This window comes from Orbicella franksi, chromosome 3 (assembly GCF_964199315.1).
Source record: "Orbicella franksi chromosome 3, jaOrbFran1.1, whole genome shotgun sequence".
Classification (NCBI taxonomy): Eukaryota; Metazoa; Cnidaria; class Anthozoa; order Scleractinia; family Merulinidae; genus Orbicella; species Orbicella franksi.
This window is the reverse complement of record NC_138147.1, coordinates 32,914,851-32,932,924: the sequence shown is the minus strand read 5'-3', so window position 1 is coordinate 32,932,924 and position 18,074 is coordinate 32,914,851. Positions and strand designations below refer to the sequence as shown.

The following is an 18,074-nucleotide window of genomic DNA, read 5'->3' as shown; positions in this document are numbered from 1 at the left end:
TTGGACCGCTAATGCCCAATTTTTTGTGACATGCGCAGAGTACTTTTTTTGGGGAAACTGCTGTTCGTAGGGATACGCGGGCTCAACTCGCTGATGTTTACATTCAAGCTCACTCAAGCAAATTATTTTAAAATTGCAACAAAATGTCGAGCAGATGGGACGAAAAAGAGTTCACGGCAGTCATTTTTCCCGGTTAAATCAACCGTCAGTAAAGAAGAAGAAAGAAATTACCGATGAAAACGTGAAAAAAATAGCTGCAAGCAGTGTCCGAGTAGAATTGAAAAACCTGTCGAGCGAGGAAAAAATCGACAAACTCGAGCGAGACTGTAAACGCCTACAGTGTGAAAGTGCCGGCCTGAAGAGGACAATACAAACTCTACGACGAAGTATAGGTAAGTGTCTGCTCAAGTAGTCATCAAGCCGTCTATAAATCTCCTAAAAAGTGTTTCTTAAAGCTTCTGAATTACCAGTAAAAGCCGCTTTCCCACAAATACATTAAAAATTCGTGGCGATGTCAATTAATGCGAGTTTCGATGTTGTCACTAAATTTTTTAAACTCAAACTTATTTAACGTAATAATATATTACCACTACAAGGGGTCAAGGAATACTTAAAACGAAAATAGTTTTAAAAAGTTTGTAAAATGAAGCAAACTAAATGGTATGGTCACATAGGACACGGCTGTGTCAAAATACCAAACTTGAAGCGGCGATTTTGGCGATCGAGTTGGACACCGAGTTCCGAAGCAGACAAAAATTTAATAACATACTCTGGACTGGATATCACCGCTTCGCAAAAAAAGGGCTCCTTCATAGCTGGGTACGCAGTAAACAAGATTTGAATCGCAGCTAAATGCTCTTTTAAAAAAGTCTGCTTGCTCGAACCATTGCAAAATGTTCAAAATTAGATAGATATTTAGGTTATTTTTAATTTTCTGTGGCCGGCCGGCTTTCGTGTATTACGCCAGTACTTCAGGTACTTTCGTAGGTTCATGTTAACAGCCTTTTAACCAAAAGCGACCGACAAATTTTAGTCTAGTCGTAAATTTTGTGAGAATGCAATTTTTCCCCAAAGGGTTTGTCTGCCTTTCGTTTTGTAAATTCGCAAGTCAACATCTCGACTCGATATAAGCGGACCGCCGAGGAAACAGTAACTTTCAGAAATCCACACAAGTACACTGTATACTTAAGTTTTTCTATCCTTAAATTTATTGTTTAAAAAAAAAAACAAAATACAAGTAAAACTTGTAAGGCCCTATTTATCATAGTAAGGAACAGTTTTTAATTATGACATTTTCATATTTACAGTATTTTTGAGAAGAATTAACAATGACCTAAGGAAAGATGTCTTGAAGTTACAAAGTGAAGCAAAGAAGCGTGAAAGAACTTTGAAGTCTACTGAATTGAAAACGAAACAAGTCGGTAACAAACTACGAGGGACAAAATCTGCTTCCACAAAGCTGAAAAGACAATTAAAGGAAAATGATGAAAATGTAAAGAAACCTAGGTATTCCCTTGTGGACACATTTTCTCATGGCAAAAATGGAACAAATCGTAGAACAGTCATGTTTATGGCCTGCATGAGATATTTACAGCATGCATGTTTGCTTTCTAGCCAAAAGACACCCATTGCATTACATCTAATTTTCAGTATTTTATTCAACTGTAGCCCCCCAACAAATGTTGTTGTCTCGCCATCCACACTGGCAGACTGGAATATCCTATTAGGGGAGGCCGATAAACTGATATTACGCAAAAGATTTGCAAGTAGCCAATATGATTTCCATGTATGGAGTGATGACTCCAACAAAGGTGGCGAAGAGCGGCACATTGTAGGTGTCCACACCTGGTGCCCAGAGATCAATGAACCCAGGGCATATGTCCTTGGTAACAGTTTGACAGCGAGTGGGTCAGGAAAACACCAGTCTGATGTAGAATATCATGTTGTTCATGATGAATATGGCATAACTAATGTTTCAGGTTTGGTTGGGGATAATGCCTCAACCCAGAAGGGGAAGGCTAATGGTTTAATAGCAAATAATTCAAGGGTTTTTGAAAAGGACATGTTCTTTGTTGGATGTTACCCCCACGTGCCAAGCTGGGTTTGGGGCCAAGGGTGACATGAATAACAACCATGTATTGCAACTACTTTATAAGGTATCTTGGCTTCATCATGAACGCCCAAGTCAGTACAAATCAATGTATGTATCACTAGGAATCTTAAGTAAAGAGCCACCCCTTCCCCAGTCCTTTATTGACACGAGGTGGACATACTATTATGAGACACTTCAATGGCACTTGAAGTATGGTAAAGCCTGTCTACAACTTGGAGAGAGTGTCCTGGAAAGAATGCCAAAGTCAGATAGCCACTACACAGTGTGGCAGAATGTTATCAAGTTGAGCTCCTGTCCAATGATTCAAGTGGAAGTTAAGTTTTTGTATGAGTTTCTTGACAAGTTTCTTATTCCATCTCTCAATGCATCACAAGCAACAGATCAAGAACTTGGCTTCTCCAGTGGATACCTGGCACGATTATGGCCAGCAACTGTCCTTAAACATCATGAAACATTAAGTAAAATGTTGATGTCTCCATCAGCATATTTTCCTTTAACTGAGCAGCAGATGAAGATGTCACTGAAGGATCCTGCAGCCATCAACCACTTTCGTCAGGAAGTGCAGAGGCCAATGTTGCAAGAAGCACTTAAAGTTGTTAAAGACCATGGATCAGAGTGGTTGTCCTTCCCCAAGTTATTTGGAATTGGAGCTGATCCAAGATACCAAAGTTCTTTCTGGTATTCTGTTTTGAAGGCTCTTGAAATTCCTGTCATGCTGTCAACTGAAAGAGAAAAAGAAAGCAGGTCAGTGCAAAATTTCTACGTCCACGGACAAAATCTTCACACATTGGTTTGTAAGGACAGAACTGGTTTAGTTAAATGGGCAGAAATCTGGAACTTGAAGGAACCAAAACTACTGAATGATATCAAAAGAGTTGCAACATCACCACAGAGTAGTCTCATCAGTAAAGAAGCTAACCCCCACCTTTTCGAGTTCTATGCCAAACACATTTTCAGTATTCCTGTGAACAATGTAATTGCTGAAAGGCAGTTCAACCTTTCACAACTTTATCTTCAAAACAACATGTCAGAGCTGTCAAAACAAGCCTCGATAACATTTGTTGAGAACATACTTCACAGTGGAAAAAACAACAACCGCACCACTGAAGCAGCAAGAGAAGTACATGAAGAGAGAATGAAGGCATATGCAAACATGCTGACCTCAGACCTTTTGCAAGAGGCAAGAAAGAAGTTAAATATGATCCGAAAATGTGAAAACCATGGGCCACTGACTGCAAAAGATGTATATCCCAAAGCTTGGGAAGCAAGGAAACTAAATAGCAACACCTCAAGCATGATCCAGTCCCTCAAAGCTGAAGGCCGCAAACTTGAACTGCAGTGGAAAGCTTCCACCAAAGGCACATCACAATTGGAAAACCAGAGGTCATTCCGGCCAACTGTCATTACAGAATTCAGAACAGCTGGAAAGGTTCCATCTCTAATGCAACTTGCAGCTACTGAGGTATGGGGTTATGGACAGGAACTTTCAACACATGACTTACCAAGAGAATGCCAGTTCTTCGTACAAAACCTGCCAAACATTGTACAGTCTTTGAACATTGATCTTCCATCCACATTGGACATGCATACCACCCAGTTTCCTATACAAGAAGAATGAAAGTCAAATATGGGGTGGCTCTTTCTAAAAAGGTACTTTCACAAAAAGATTATTTTCAATTGTAACAATTTCATACTAAACAAATGCACTTCAACTATGTTCTATCTGAGATTCAGATAAAGTAATTAGTTTGTGGGGAGTCTTACCCATTTGTAAAATACAAATTGTTGCAGTGTAAATAATAGTGATCATAAATATCAAAATACTTCTGAGTGATTATAATGTAATGCATGATTACTGTAGAGTTGTACAGTCAGCAGTTTACAGTGAATGTGAATATAAAAATACTTCTGAGTGATTATAATGCATGATTGCTGTAAAGTTGTACAGTCGGCAGTTTACAATGGATTTGAACATACATAATTGTTTTTCATTATCATTCATATGGGGCAGTTGTTTAAAACTAGCATGATAAGTAAGCCGCATAATTTTCACAGTAAAAATGTAAGTATTGGTAATTTTTAACGTAAAGTTTGCTTAAAATTACACAAGAGTGTAGCTTGTATAAGATAAAATAACATAAAGCAGTGTACTAATGTACATGAGGTACCATGTTGCATGAGAGAAAAAACAAGGTAGAAAGGAATCGAAAGTAGCCTAATATAGTGGAATGTAAAGCAGAGCAGTGTTTATTAAAACCTGATGTAACTGATAAAACGCACAACAGACTGAATAATTTTATTCCCTCCCAAAATATGAAAATGTTATCAACAGCGGGATGTCTAAACAAGACCACCTTTATTCAGAACATTAAAAATGAAAGTGCCTATTATGCTGGAAAAAATCATTACTGGAATACCAAACAGTTGTTGTGGCTTACTAATCAATACTAGCAGGGGGTAACTATTTGCATTTACCTGAAAGAATGGAGCGTGAACTCACCTCTCGTAGCCTCGAATTTAACATCTCCCAAGCTGTCTCCGTGCGCTTAGTGCATTCAATATTTATTTCACTACAATATCTTGGACGCGCGGGGAAAAAGTTGAAATAACTTCAAGAGCAATCAGTCTAGGCCTCCAGACCTTCATTATCCAGGAAACTAGAAGGCAAATCTCCAATTTCACCGTTTCGGTTTTTCGACATCACCGCCTCTGCCCGCTGAGGACGGCAAAAAAGTAAAAAAATACGTATTTCTGCCACTTACGCGACGAAAGAGAAAAAATTAAAACGGTAGAACTTTCAGCCGTGTCCCATTCTTCCTTCTTAGCACGTCTATGGGCCAAAAACTTCGCGTCGGAAGACGATATTCAGCCAAAAAGTTTACAATAATTTGACTGGAGCAAGTGTTTCCGAGAAACGGTTCAACTGCGCATGTCATAAATTTTTTCTTGCTGATGTACTGCAAAACCATTCCGTGAGGCCTAAAGTTTTGTTTCAATGTTCTACCGAAAGGAAAATAGTCAAACATTTTCAATTTGGAACTGCCTTATTTTTTTTATGATCAAAAGTCATAAAAATCAAAAATTGACATCAATTTTCAATTTTTGATTTTATACGAAAATTGAATGGACGAATGACCCACGGACCTCTCTAGCCTCATGTTCATTATACAGACACAGCAATAACGGGTGCAAGGCGAACTAATTAACTCTTTTACTTCCTATGTTGTAAGTGCAAATAAATATATGAAAGATCATATATTTGAAATGCGGAGAAAAATATGAAGACATCCAATGATCATCGCAGTTATATATACAACTTTTAAGTTAACTGCTTAAAAGCAGTTGTGAAATTAAAGTCTGAAAAAAAAAAAAGAAATTCAGGCGTGAACGGGACTCGAACCCATGACCTCTGCGATACCGGTGCAGTGCTCTACCAACTGAGCTATCAAGCCAACTAGGAGCTGGTCACATTGTGAGTTCATAACTGAATATACCCGTAGATGGTGAAGAGTGCAAGTGAATATATGAAAGATCACATATTTGAAAGGCGGAGAAAGATATGAAGACATCAATGATCATCTCAGAGGTCATGGGTTCGAATCCCGTTCAAGCTTAGATTTTTTTCAGGCTTTAATTTCACAGCTGCTTAGATTAAGTATATAGCTGCGATGATCACTGGATGTCTTCCTGTCCTGTAAATTTTACTTATATCGGTCGTTGGAGCTTGCAGTGAATGACTTTGAATCAGCCGTCATACCTGCTATACAGCAGATATGTTTGATTACACAAGATCAAGGCAATGAAGAGGAACAAAACAGGAAGATCTAGCTGCTGCCATTGCTGCTGCTGACCGCAGCTTTTAACACTAGGGCAGCTCAAATAGAGACATAAGAGTGTCTAAGCCCAATGAAAAAAAATAAAATAAAATAAAATAAATAAATAAATAAATAAATAAATAATACCTCCATTTAAGTGTCAAGCGTATTTGGCACCGTTGTGCTAATTGGGGACACTGTGAATAAAATAAACAAATATTCCAAATAAAACATAAATTATTAAGAATCCCATCTGGTGAGAGGCTGACTAGTTGGCTATTTACACAACGCGGTCGGGGAGTTGAACTCGGGGCTACCGCGCAGGAACAAATCCAGATAGCGACAGAGTGGAGGATTTAAACCAGGGACCTCCCGATTTCAAATCCAGCGTCCTAAACCACTTGACCACGCCGCCTCCACATAACAAGTCCATAATCCAGCCGAACTGCGCTTTGTTCTTCAGACCAAAAATCATGAGCAATTAGATCGAATTGTTCTGATAAGAAGCAAGTCTTGGTTGGGATTAACGTTAAATGATGGTAAGGGTTTTTTTCCCCTAAAATCAGCAAACCAACCGAATGAATGGCGCTTAATCACCATTTTCGATTCGCTTTCCCGATAATGTTTTCCGTTAATGAGAGACAAAAGAAAATAAATAAATAAAACAATCAAAAAAGCCTGACAAACAAAAATAAAGATCTACAACTTACAATCATCAAATCGAACTGAAAAAAAAAAAAGAATTGATCTAGAAAAATGTTTTTTAAGAAGGCTCTTGAGTGTTTTTTGGTTTCTATGTCTGGTGTTTGCGACTATGTATGTACGTTGTATAAAGAGACAAAGCAAAGATAAAAAATAAGGAGAACTGGTCTGAAAGTCACGAAAGAAGCATGTCACGAACGTAGTCAACAACTAGCCACAAAGAAGACTGGGCACTAGCGTATCAAAATACGCTGATATCAGCGCTTTTACTTCCGCTTTCCACGATGAAAGTGAAAATGTCGGGCTTGGTTGCTTGATAATGCACTCGCCTTTTCAGTGAGGATTGTGTGGCACATACGAGGCGTAAGTACATGATATAATAGAATATTTTTTTGCTTAAAGCACTGTCATAGATTTTCTTGGCTACTTGAGCGGTGGTATTCGGTAATTCTAATCCCATTCGAGGGGAGCTAAGTGAAACCGGGTTCAGATCGAAGTTCAATTGCTTCAAGTGCAACCATTTCTTTAGCTGTTATTTAAATCTTTTCACAGTCATTTTATCAACTCACCGCTGTCAGTTCGTGTTATCGTAAGATTCATTTTGTTACGCGTTTTGAGAATCGTTGATGTAAACACTAGCTAACACTGTGATCTATCAAAGCGTAGTCTGCTTATCCGCCATTTATTATCCTACCTAAGTCTTTTTTCCACGCGTTTGTCCTCCGATACGTTTATAATCTTTATATCGGAAGACATACAGGCTCAATGAAGCGTCTGGATCAGCACACAGCATTTAATATATTAGTACAGATTGTGAAGTTTAAGTCCATGACCGAGCGTGTTAGTCGACCTTGGAACGAAAAAATGTCCTCGACGTTCAAAACTACCCAATGATTGCGAAGACTCGAAGGACTTTGAGAAGGTCTAGGTTTTAACTTACGGTCGCTTCGTCCGGAAGGCGATATACCTGACGCCTTAATTGATATTCGATTAACTGCCTATAGTTAGAATAGTGAAAAGGAATGAATTTCGACGAACGAAATTATTAAATTTTTACGTAATTCATCCCAGTCCGCCAAAGACTCTCTCAATCATGTCGCAGTCAAAACACTCACTAAATCATCAACACGCACTGTACTAAAAAGTTGAATTGTTGCATTCATTATAACAAAATTTGAATTTAGTACTACTCGTTTCTCACTGCTTCGTTTTTCAAATGAAGAGCTGAAAATTCAAAACAACTCGTTTGCATATCGAGTAATGAAATACGACACTTATCAAACAGCATAGAGCTCTAATGACGCAGTGACAGAGTTCGGTTTCATGATTCCAATTTATACTTTCATAGCATATTTCTTCATGTTAGTAATAGACAGAAAACTTCAATGGAGAGCAATTAAAACTCTCTCTACTGGCAGTCTTCAATCGTAATACGAAATTCGCCAAAGACACTTTGCTGTGAGTTTGTCTTTCCTATTTTTCCTAGGTCCACTCTCTGTGGGTGAATCACCTGTCAGGCAAAATTTCCGTTTAGTGAAATTATCGACCTTATTTTTTGACTCAGATGTTCCTCAGTGTTGAGCAACTGTCACCTTAGGTTGTAACAGTAACCCAGAAATCTAAAATACCTACTTTTGGAGCTATCTTGTTAGCTTTTTAATAAGAGCATTTAAGTTGGTATCAAAATAGCCATGAGCCACTCAACTTGGAAAACGTGATCTTCTGTAGACAGTGGCAGGTTTGGTGTTTCAACCCGTAGGTCATATATCTTTTATATATCGAGCTAGTAACATAAACAAGACGAGTCCGAGGATTGTTAACATTGTTGAAAACCAAGTTGTGGTTTATTACGATGCAAGAAGATTATTACAGTATTTTGGCTCTATTAATTTAGAGCCATAGTCATGTAGTTAGATCAAAACAAGTGGACAATCCACTTGTTTTGATCTAACTATAGGAGTGTAAACAAGCAGTGACATAACATGATGTATCGAGCTAGAAAGGCGATAAATGAAGTTAAAGCCCACTGGCATTGTTAAGAAACAGGAGCCCATGACTGTAAGAAACAATGCAAAATGCAACAGTAAGAGATTACATAAGGAGATGTGAGGCCCGATCCAAACGCCGCTTCACTCATGTGCCGAACCAAACTTGATTAAGTTCGACTTTAGAGTGACATTGGAGCGACGGCTGGTTCAGACGGCGTACTTGCGTCGAACTTAATTCGGGAATCCGGTGGTAACAATTTTCGACGAGAAAATTAGCCTGCGAACAGGCTCCCGGAGATGACGGAAAAAAAATTCGGCGAGCGCGAAATAGTAGAATGAGCTTCGTTCGGGCTCACCGGGAGCCTGTTCGCAAGCTACGAGAAAATATGCGTTCTGAATTCAAGAACTCTGTCCAAATAGGAAAGCTGTGACTAACATTTCGCCGTTATAGCAATATTTAGGGAAGCAAATTCAAACTCAAGGTTTAGTGTTTGTATTTAGACAGGTTTTCTCCCGCTTAATTCGACTAGTTAAAGGGAAATCTCATAAGCTGGGCTTTTATCACGAAGAAAAAGCAAAAGATGAATTTGCGCTAAAGAAACTCGCTTATACAGTCCCGTTTCTCGTAAATCGAAGGCACATTTTGTTGTCTTTATTTTTAGCGACGACTTCAAGCTTCATGCATGACTGGTCATGCCACTCAATTTTGAGCCAATTACGAGTCCCGTTATATAAAAAAAATACATTACAGTAATTTATGCATTGGGTTCGACACATGAGGAGAACGCCGTATGAATCAGCTGCCGCTCCAACGTCGCATAGTGCGACAGACCCTGCCGAATTTTATGTTGTTCGCCGCCCCAAACCTAACCTGCCGAACCAAATTGATTCAAACGCCGCTCTTCTGCCGTACTTAACTCATCAGTTAGGTTCGGCGCATGAATGGAGCGGCGTTTGGAACGGGCCTGAGACCGTTTAAAACATATACAGGAAGGGACATCCTAGACTGAGACGTTACCACAAAGAAAGTAACGCTTCTATGCGATCACCAACGCAAACTGAGCACCTTACTTAGCTAATCAAGTTAGTACTGGACGCGTGACCAAGTAATAGAATCTCTGTACGGCAGGTTCTCATTTTCTTTCCTATTTTGAGCGTAAAACCAGGACTTACAAGTTAATTATAAACTCCCTTTAAAGAAAGCTAAGTAAAATTGGGTTACGTTTTTTGTCAACTTTTTTGCTGAATTCATGAATTAATTGATCTACACTTCTCAAAAATCAGCAAATGTGCGGCAGTCCACGCCCGCCCGACATTTCGTCTGACCTTGAACCCAATACAAAAACATCACACGCTCACAAAAAACATGACCAAAGTCCAAAGTCTTCATTTTAAAAATGTATGGCAGAATCTAGTTTAATTGAAGAATTGGTATCATCATTTAGGGGTGAAATGAATTTCAGCTACACCCAAAACCTCGTTGCCAAAAAATGTCAAGGAAAAATCCAGGCAACGAGTCGGCCACACGCGCAAAGTGAGAGTCTTATAGCTTTTAGGGGTTCGTTTCATAATATCAGATGAATACACCGTCAGCTTTTACATGGGAGCTCCACTTCCGGGCGCCGTTAACCAGGATCACTTCGGGATGAAATGTTGCTCAATAAAACGTTGCATGACCTTTCTCCCATGTCTGGTTACCCTAACTAATTCTCTGTTGTAACATCTCGGAAATAAGCGACCAGCTTGTGTTGCCTTTCGTTCAAGTGGAAGGAGGAACAGAAAGTGGTTACTTAACAATAATCTAGATTGTGTTTACTTTCACATTAATATTTTAATTCGTTACATTTTTCAGTCTTCGGGAAAGAAAAAGAATGGCCACTGCAAGTTGGGTGGCAGAACTTGACAAAAAGGAACACAAAAACTGGGTGATGGTTGGATGTGCTCTGAACATAGCCAAAACTGGAATTGCACCACTAATCCAAAGGAAGATGGAGGCTTGGTACCAATCCCTTATTTCCAGCCCACCTCTGCAGTCACTTCCTCCATGTACTTGTGCACTTAGCCGTTCAAAGTGTGGCAGTTGCGTCACGTGGGAGACGGAACTGAAGCGTCTGCACAAGTCCGGACGACCAAAGATTTGCTGGGATAACAGTGATAGAAATCAATGGAGTTCTCTAACTGGGGCGTGGGAAATTGCCAAAATCTTTATGCCAACTCTTGGAACGCGAAAAACGCATGTCATTGACGCGGAGACCACAGATATTGGTGGCCTGTTGAACCTGTTAGAGTGGTGTCCTTTTATTCACCCTCCAGTCAGTCGAACGGTTTTGACTTCGGCAAGAAACCAGTGCAGGAATCACTGGGCGCATGCTCCGAGGCAAGAACTTGAAGATGCAGATGTAAACACCATATTTGGTCACCTTAATAGCCTGCTAAACGACCCAGTCTTCAGCTCTGACAAAGACGCCCAGAAATCGTCCAAAGATTTACAAGACTTGTTTCATCACGGTCTGGTAAACGTCAGAGATTCTGAAGTCGAGGCTCTTCATCTACTCCGTCAGTCACTGGTTGCAGACTTGACCAAGTGCCGAGATGATTTGGATGATGTTCAAGGTAAAGTTGCTCTACTAGATACGGAGACAAAGAGGGTAGGCGAGATCCAGAAAGATCTACTTGAAGTAAAAGAGCAAGGTGACTTGAACAGAGAGGAGACTGTCAAGCTAAAGGAACATCTAAGAACAGAGGAACACACTGCAAGGAAAGAGGTGGCGAAGTGGCAGGAAGATTTATCTGATGTTGAAGACAAAGTTGCGCAGCTAGATGCAGAGATAAAAAGGATTCACGAATCTGCGAAAAAAGAAGAGAACTTAAGCAGAAACGAGATTGCTAAGCTAAAACGACAACTGGATACCGAAGTAAAAGAAGTTGAAGCAGACCTCAATGAGAAAATATCCACAATCTTAAATAATGTTGAAGATTTCAATATTCTGCTCAGTGAGCGAGATGATCTGAAAGAAGTCTGTGGCCTTATCAGTGAAGATGTGGAATACTTGAAAAGTGGAGTGCGGAAAGTTGATATGGAACTAGCTACTACAAAATCTCAAGTATCAAACTTAGAACTCAACCTCTCAAACGTGAATTATCAAGTACAAGGAGTGGCTAACGAAGTGGCTACAAACAAAACCACAATTTCAGGTTTACAGAAGGATGTCCTGGAAGTCAAAGAAGAAGTAGAAACGTTAAAAGCGACACCCGTGCAGGGACTAAACAGCGCAGATGACAATGACGTGCTGTTTACCACACCGAGCAGGCTGACTGCTTTCACTGGCCGCGATTCAGCCTTGGCATGGTTAGAAGAAAGTCTAACCCCACGTCATAGTGGTGAGAATTGTCCAGGGGCGTCCTGTTGTACTAAAACCATATGTGGGCTTGGAGGATGTGGCAAGACTTCTCTGGCGGTAGAATTCGCTTGGAAATGTAAGAATCGCTTCCCAGGTGGCGTGTTCTGGATCAACGGTGAAAGTGATGAAAACATCAATATATCAGTTGTAGAGAACCTTGTTCTTCTGAATATTAGCGCCACGACAAGTGAGAAAGTCGACGACACCCTGAATAGATTTTCAGCCTTTTTATCCAAGAAGAAACATCCATGGCTTCTTGTAGTGGATAATGCAGACGAACTGGAAGATAAAACATGTCCTACAGGCGTGAAGAAGATATGTAAAGGGCCTTGGCAACAAAATGGCAGCGTATCCAAGCATGGACACATACTGCTAACTACAAGGCAAACTGTGAAAGAGACGAAAACGTTCTTGAAACTCTCAACGGATGACTGCCTGGAGCTGCAATGTTTCAGTGAAGAAGAGGGCGCATCGTACCTAATGCAAAGGACCGGTGTTAGAGGAAAAGTCCTCGACCAGGAAGCGATTAATCTGGTGAATGAGCTGGGAGCTCTTCCATTAGCTCTTGAACAAGCAGCCGCCTATATATCTGCCCTTCCTATTCCATGCAGCTTTAAAGCGTACCTTGACAAGTACAGAGCTGTCAAACTAAGTCTTTTGCAGCAACAGCCAGCCACGGCATCAGGTATAGAGGCACACCATCGCCTATCGGTGCACACAACCTGGCTGATGAATTTTGAATTTGTTCGAAACAAATCGCCTGCTGCCGCCACCATGATGTATATTGCAGCCTTTTTAGAGTCTGACAATATTCCTATTGATGTCATCAACCCTGGCCTCCCTGAATTGGAACAAGTGGAATTGAGAGAGAGTGCATCTTCTGAAATTGACATTGCTGCCATCCTTAAAGTACTATCTTGTTATTCCCTTTTCTCAGTCGACCAAAAGAGTAAAGTATTTGGAGTTCATAAACTCGTTCAAGAAGTGGTCAGAGACAGACTTAATGCTTCAATGCGGACAGAGACATTGGTTGCGACGATACGGGTTCTTCATTTTGCATTCTTTAAAAGAACAAAGCCTAGTTCGAAGCTAAGAAAAAATAATTTGGGAAACCTGTCAGAAGCAAAGGAAGAAGATAGAAATGTTCTCATTACTCTTTTGTTAAATTTTCGCAAGTTAAAATCTCATATTGAGGAAGAAATTGTTTCATCAAAAGGAACTTTCGTCCATGTTCTTGACAAGGATCATACATTTGATCAGTTGTGCTCATTTGTGCCTGGCTTAATTCACGGCAATGTTTTCTTTCATAGACTAAACGCTGAATTCGTAGACTTTAAGCTGAAAATTTCAAAAATGCGTCCAGAAACTCAAGATGATCCAAATTGTCTTCTCGGGACGATGGTTGACGCAAGTATCAATAAACGAAATTGCCCGGACCCTGAGAGTTACGAAGAAGCTAAGAGCCTCGCCCAAGAAACTGTGAAGAAGCTGCGTGATCTGGAGAAGTCCGGTGCCAGTATACAAGAAGACATAAAGTACAGAGTTCTTGAGCACAGAGCTTCCTATTACGCTTTAGAAGGGCAATGGAAGAAAAATTACGAGGCGTTGTTGGAGCTTGAGAGTTTAAACTTAAGTGATGCTTACATTGTAGATTTACAGATTTGTATAGGAAGAGCGGAGAATTTTGTATCAGCTTGTAATTTCCAACCTGTTTTAAATCGTTATGAGAAGGCCCTCGCGCTTGCCAGGAAAATTTACCCCTCAGATCACCATGAACTGTTGCGAGTCCTTCAGTTTATCACCTCTCTACTTGACAACCAGGGAAAGGTACAACAAGCACGATCATATGCCGAAGAAATGTTAGAAATAAGCAAGAAGCAACCACGCCAGTCTGAGTTTTACATTAGAGGAATGAGTGAGGCTCTCAAGGTACTGAGCAACTTTGATAACCGGAGGTCGGAGCGTATGCTACTCGAAATCCTGGAAGAAAGGTGGCCTCATGTTTACAACAGGGTTACTAAAGGCAGCATGGAACCTAGTGAAGCACTGATTATTGACGATGGTAGCGATGATCACGCAGCTCACGTCTTAGAGGCTCTGCTGCTTTGCTGGTTTGGAACCAAACCAAACAAACCAGCCAAAGCCACTGATGAAAAGCGCAAGGGTACGCTTTACTTGAATGTAGCCCAGATTTTATTGAATATTCGAAAAAAGTTCTATGCTGAGAACCATCCAGGACTAAGAACTACTTACATGAGATTGTCAGAAGTGCATTGGTTTTTAGGAAATAGAGAGGAAGCTGAAAGATGCAAAATACTGTCGAAACAGTGCGAGCCAAGAGCAACAACACAACCCTATCAAGGTATACCGCCTTGTGACAGCAATTTGTACACTACTAGAAGACTCAAAGACCTTGGAAACGAATTCTTTAACATGGAACAGTATGATTCTGCACTAAAGGTATACGAACGTGCTTTGTGCCTATTACCAAATGATTCCAAGCTACTTAGCAACAAAGCAGCAACTTGCGTGAAACTTTCTGACAAAAAGTCAGTGAATACGAAAGACAGGCAGAAGTCTCTTGAACGGGCTTTAGAGGCCTCTCAGGATGCAATAAAAGCGGATCCCTCTTGGATGAAGGGTTACTATTGGAAAGCTGTCTGTCTTGCTCACCTTGGCGAGCGAGGTCCGTCACTAGCTGCAGCCGCTGTTGCCCATCATCTGTTTCCGTTAAAGTGCGCCAAAATCCCAGCAGTTGAGGATCGCTTTGGAAGCTGCAATGCACAGATAGTTGCAACAGTGCAGGAACTTCTTCGCGCCAACGAAAGAAGAGATACTCGGAATCTAGTGATTGTCGTGAAAGAGGGAAGATACGAGTTATCAAATCCTTTGAAACTTCAGGACAATACAGTGATGGTTGGACTTGGGGAAACCCAGATTACCTGCTTACAAGGAATCCCACTGAAGGTTAATAAAACTGTCTACATGGAAAACATAACACTGTCGCCCTCAACTGAGGCAGTCTCAAAGCTGAAAGAGAAAGCTAAAGGATGTCTCAATCGTGGCCATGTGGACGAGGCACTATCTCTGTACAGTGAAGCACTGAATGCATGTCCAAATGATCCACAGATTCTCACAAGCAGAGCCTCAACCTACTTGAAGTGTGCAGAGAAAAAGAAAGCAATTCTGTCTGAGCGTATGTCATTGTTGGAGCTTGCATTGAATGATGCTGAAGTTGCAATCAAAGCTGACCCTGTCTGGTTGCTGGGCTACTACTTCAAGGCAGCAAGCTTGGCAGAGCTAGACAGAAAACAGCAAGCTCTAGCTACGGCTGCAATGTTTAAACACTTGAGCTCGGGTCGGGACGTCCCTGAAGTTATTCATCACTACGGCGATCTTCATATGCAAGTTGTTCAGAATTCAGTTGAGCTATGCAGTGTTCTTCAACAGGTTAAGAACCCTGGAGATGGAGTGAATCAAGTGGTTTTAGTGAAGGAAGGCCAGTACTTGCTGAAGAGAACTGTCGAAATTCCACAATCGATCATTGTGGCTGGTCAAGGTGAGGTAAAAATATCATGCAAGATTGGAGCACCTTTTCACTTTGCACAAGGAGGTCATGTAGAAAATGTCGAAACTTTTGAAAACTGTGACAGTCAGCAGGAGTCTCATGACCTCATTTCAAATGAAACTTCAGGACAGTCAGAAGTGATATATCTGGCCCCTCCCGCAGGCTACGAACACATCAATAGCGAGTGCAAGGTGAATTGATTAACTCTTTTACTTCCAGTGTAGTACGTCGTGTGTAAAGCGGTGGTTGGAGCTTGTATCAAATGACTTGGAAACTGTCGTCGGCTGCAATACACTGTTCGTTTGCTTCAACGGGACAGCAACCACACGCCCATGAGCTTTTTTACAAGAAACTCGCTTAGATTAGACGCGTGAACTCTTTTTAACTCGGTGAGTTTTCGTTGCCAAAACTCCTCAGTGATCAAATTTCTGTTTAATCTATTTTTTGTTGTGTGGAAATGAAGAAACTTGAACGTGAACGTGGGGCTACATATGAGTCATAGGTCATGTTAACAAGATAATCAAAATCAATCATTAATAACAGCCGAGAAACGAAACAGGAACTACTCAGACTACTGCTATTGCTGCTGATGTTCGCAGCGTTTAACACTCAAGCAGCTCAAATAGAGTAAAGCGCCATGGACAATTAGTGGAAAATGGCGCTATATAAATGTATATTTATTTATTTATTATTTATTTTATTTTTATAAAGAGCGAGTATTTAGTTGGAAATTATTGTTATTATTATTATTATTGTTATTATTATTATTATTATTATTATTATTGTTATTATCATTATCATTAAACAAGATTTGCTAGGAGTAACCAAGACTACAAATCATCTTATCGTGTCTCAGAAGGTTCTCTGGTTGATAATTTTAAAAAAGTAGCATAGCTTTCCGCCTCTAGCCTTTCAAAAAAACTTGAGCCAGCGATGCAGTCACCATCGTGGCATCAGCATTTTCGAGAATCGCATTGTGATACAGTTTTAGAGATTAATTGCGCTTTGATTGACAAAATGTGTTTTAACAATCAAAGCGAAAAGCAGTGAAAACGTACATCTATTGTCTGAAGTTGGTCTTTTTTGTGCCTGGTTTAATATTATCCTCTTACTAACCGAGCGCGACGGCCGTTCTTGGGAATATTGGCCCGAGGTCGTGGCAGTACGGACTGAACGCAGCGAGTTCCGTACAAAAACGACCTAGGGCCAATATTCCCCAGTACGGCTCGAGCAAGCTAGGTTAGTAAAGTAGTTTATTATGTGGCACTCGAGCCTTAAAGTTTACCGGCTTTTGAAAACCAAAAATACGCGGCTTATGACTGTTTCTATTTTTTTTTTGAATGCAACACACAAAAACTAGTTACAACATTTTACAGGTCATGACTGTTTCTATGGAAACGGTTCGTACGGCAAAATCCCGACGAAGAAAGAACCAATCAGAACGCTCGGATTTTCATCAAGACTACCTTACCATGTAAAATAATTTTATATAAATATGTTTCCTGGGTTCAAGCTCTTGGGGTTGGGCGGTTTCGTTACGTCATGATGTAGCATTTCTTCTCGAATTCAGTCGAAACCTTCCGTTTCTTTTAGTCACTTTGTTAGCGAAAGTTTATCGGAACAAGAATAATTTGGTATTCTTATTTGAGGTAATTTCAAAGAGAGGGTGGATAACATTGACTTGTCGCCTGCAGTCCGAGGGTTTCATCCATCGGAAATCCATACACAAATTCAAGAGTCCCTAAAAACGATTTAGTAAAGCTGCAATATAAGTATTGTGAACAGGGGTTGCTATGAACTTATAGCGCATGAATCGAGCGTGTGATTCCCCCAGACAGATGAATGCACTGATGATCTGGGCATCAAAGATCGAACTTTGATTTGGCCTGGGATTAAAAACAAATTTTGAATAAGTAATTTATAGCCAAGGAGCACAAACCTACCGTAAAACTCCGAAAAATAAGCCCCGGGGCTTATGTTTTTTAAAGGTTCTTTTTGAGGGGCTTATTTTTGGAGGAGCCTATGTTCGGAGGGGCTCCTATACGGAGGGAAATTTGCGTTTTAAAATCGGCTTTAAGCTTATACTTGGAGGAAATTTGTGTTTCAAAATCGAATAGGCTAGCTTATAGTTGAAAGGAAATTCGCCGTGAGAGACGTAGAGCTTTCTACTCAGCCATGCAAACTTAAAGTACAACCGCAAATTACTTTATTGAGTGCAGGGTGGCGGAATAGAACTTCCTTGAAAGTACTTTGTCTATTGACGGAAGAAATCCAAGCCAAGAGTGAGTAGTGAACTATGCAAACAGCAATAAACTGTGACACTGTTGTACCTCGTTCATTTGGCACACGTAACAGTTCTTTATATAATAATAACAGTTCTTTATATAATGTGTTACTGTACCGTTTTTGCTTTGTTTTATTTTGTATATGAGGGCAAGTTCCGAGTATAAGTCCCCGGGGGCTTGTATTCGGAGGGGTGATTTAACG

The 18,074-nt window shown here is 40.3% G+C and overlaps 2 protein-coding genes across 2 annotated transcripts; both read left to right on the top strand.

The window, feature by feature from the left end:
- Positions 1-21: 21 nt before the first annotated feature.
- LOC145482534 (uncharacterized) lies at positions 22-2,119 on the top strand. The gene is made up of 2 exons (XM_081461131.1): positions 22-392; positions 1,308-2,119. Exons 1-2 carry the CDS (start codon positions 155-157, stop codon positions 2,117-2,119), a joined length of 1,050 nt encoding a protein of 349 aa, XP_081317257.1. The 5' UTR covers positions 22-154.
- Positions 2,120-6,873: 4,754 nt separating this feature from the next.
- Positions 6,874-16,290, top strand: LOC145482153 (uncharacterized). Its single transcript, XM_081460758.1, has 2 exons — positions 6,874-6,993; positions 10,471-16,290. Exon 2 carries the CDS (start codon positions 10,490-10,492, stop codon positions 15,785-15,787), a length of 5,298 nt encoding a protein of 1,765 aa, XP_081316884.1. The 5' UTR covers positions 6,874-6,993; positions 10,471-10,489; the 3' UTR covers positions 15,788-16,290.
- The last annotated feature ends 1,784 nt before the right edge of the window (positions 16,291-18,074 follow it).

What these genes read in the sequence shown, in the direction of transcription:
- LOC145482534 (XM_081461131.1), top strand. Translation starts at nt 155, where the DNA reads ATGGGACGAAAAAGAGTTCACGGCAGTCATTTTTCCCGGTTAAATCAA. An exon ending in AACTCTACGACGAAGTATAG is followed by an intron (nt 393 to 1,307) that starts GTAAGTGTCTGC and finishes TCATATTTACAG; the next exon opens with TATTTTTGAGAAGAATTAAC.
- LOC145482153 (XM_081460758.1), top strand. Translation starts at nt 10,490, where the DNA reads ATGGCCACTGCAAGTTGGGTGGCAGAACTTGACAAAAAGGAACACAAA.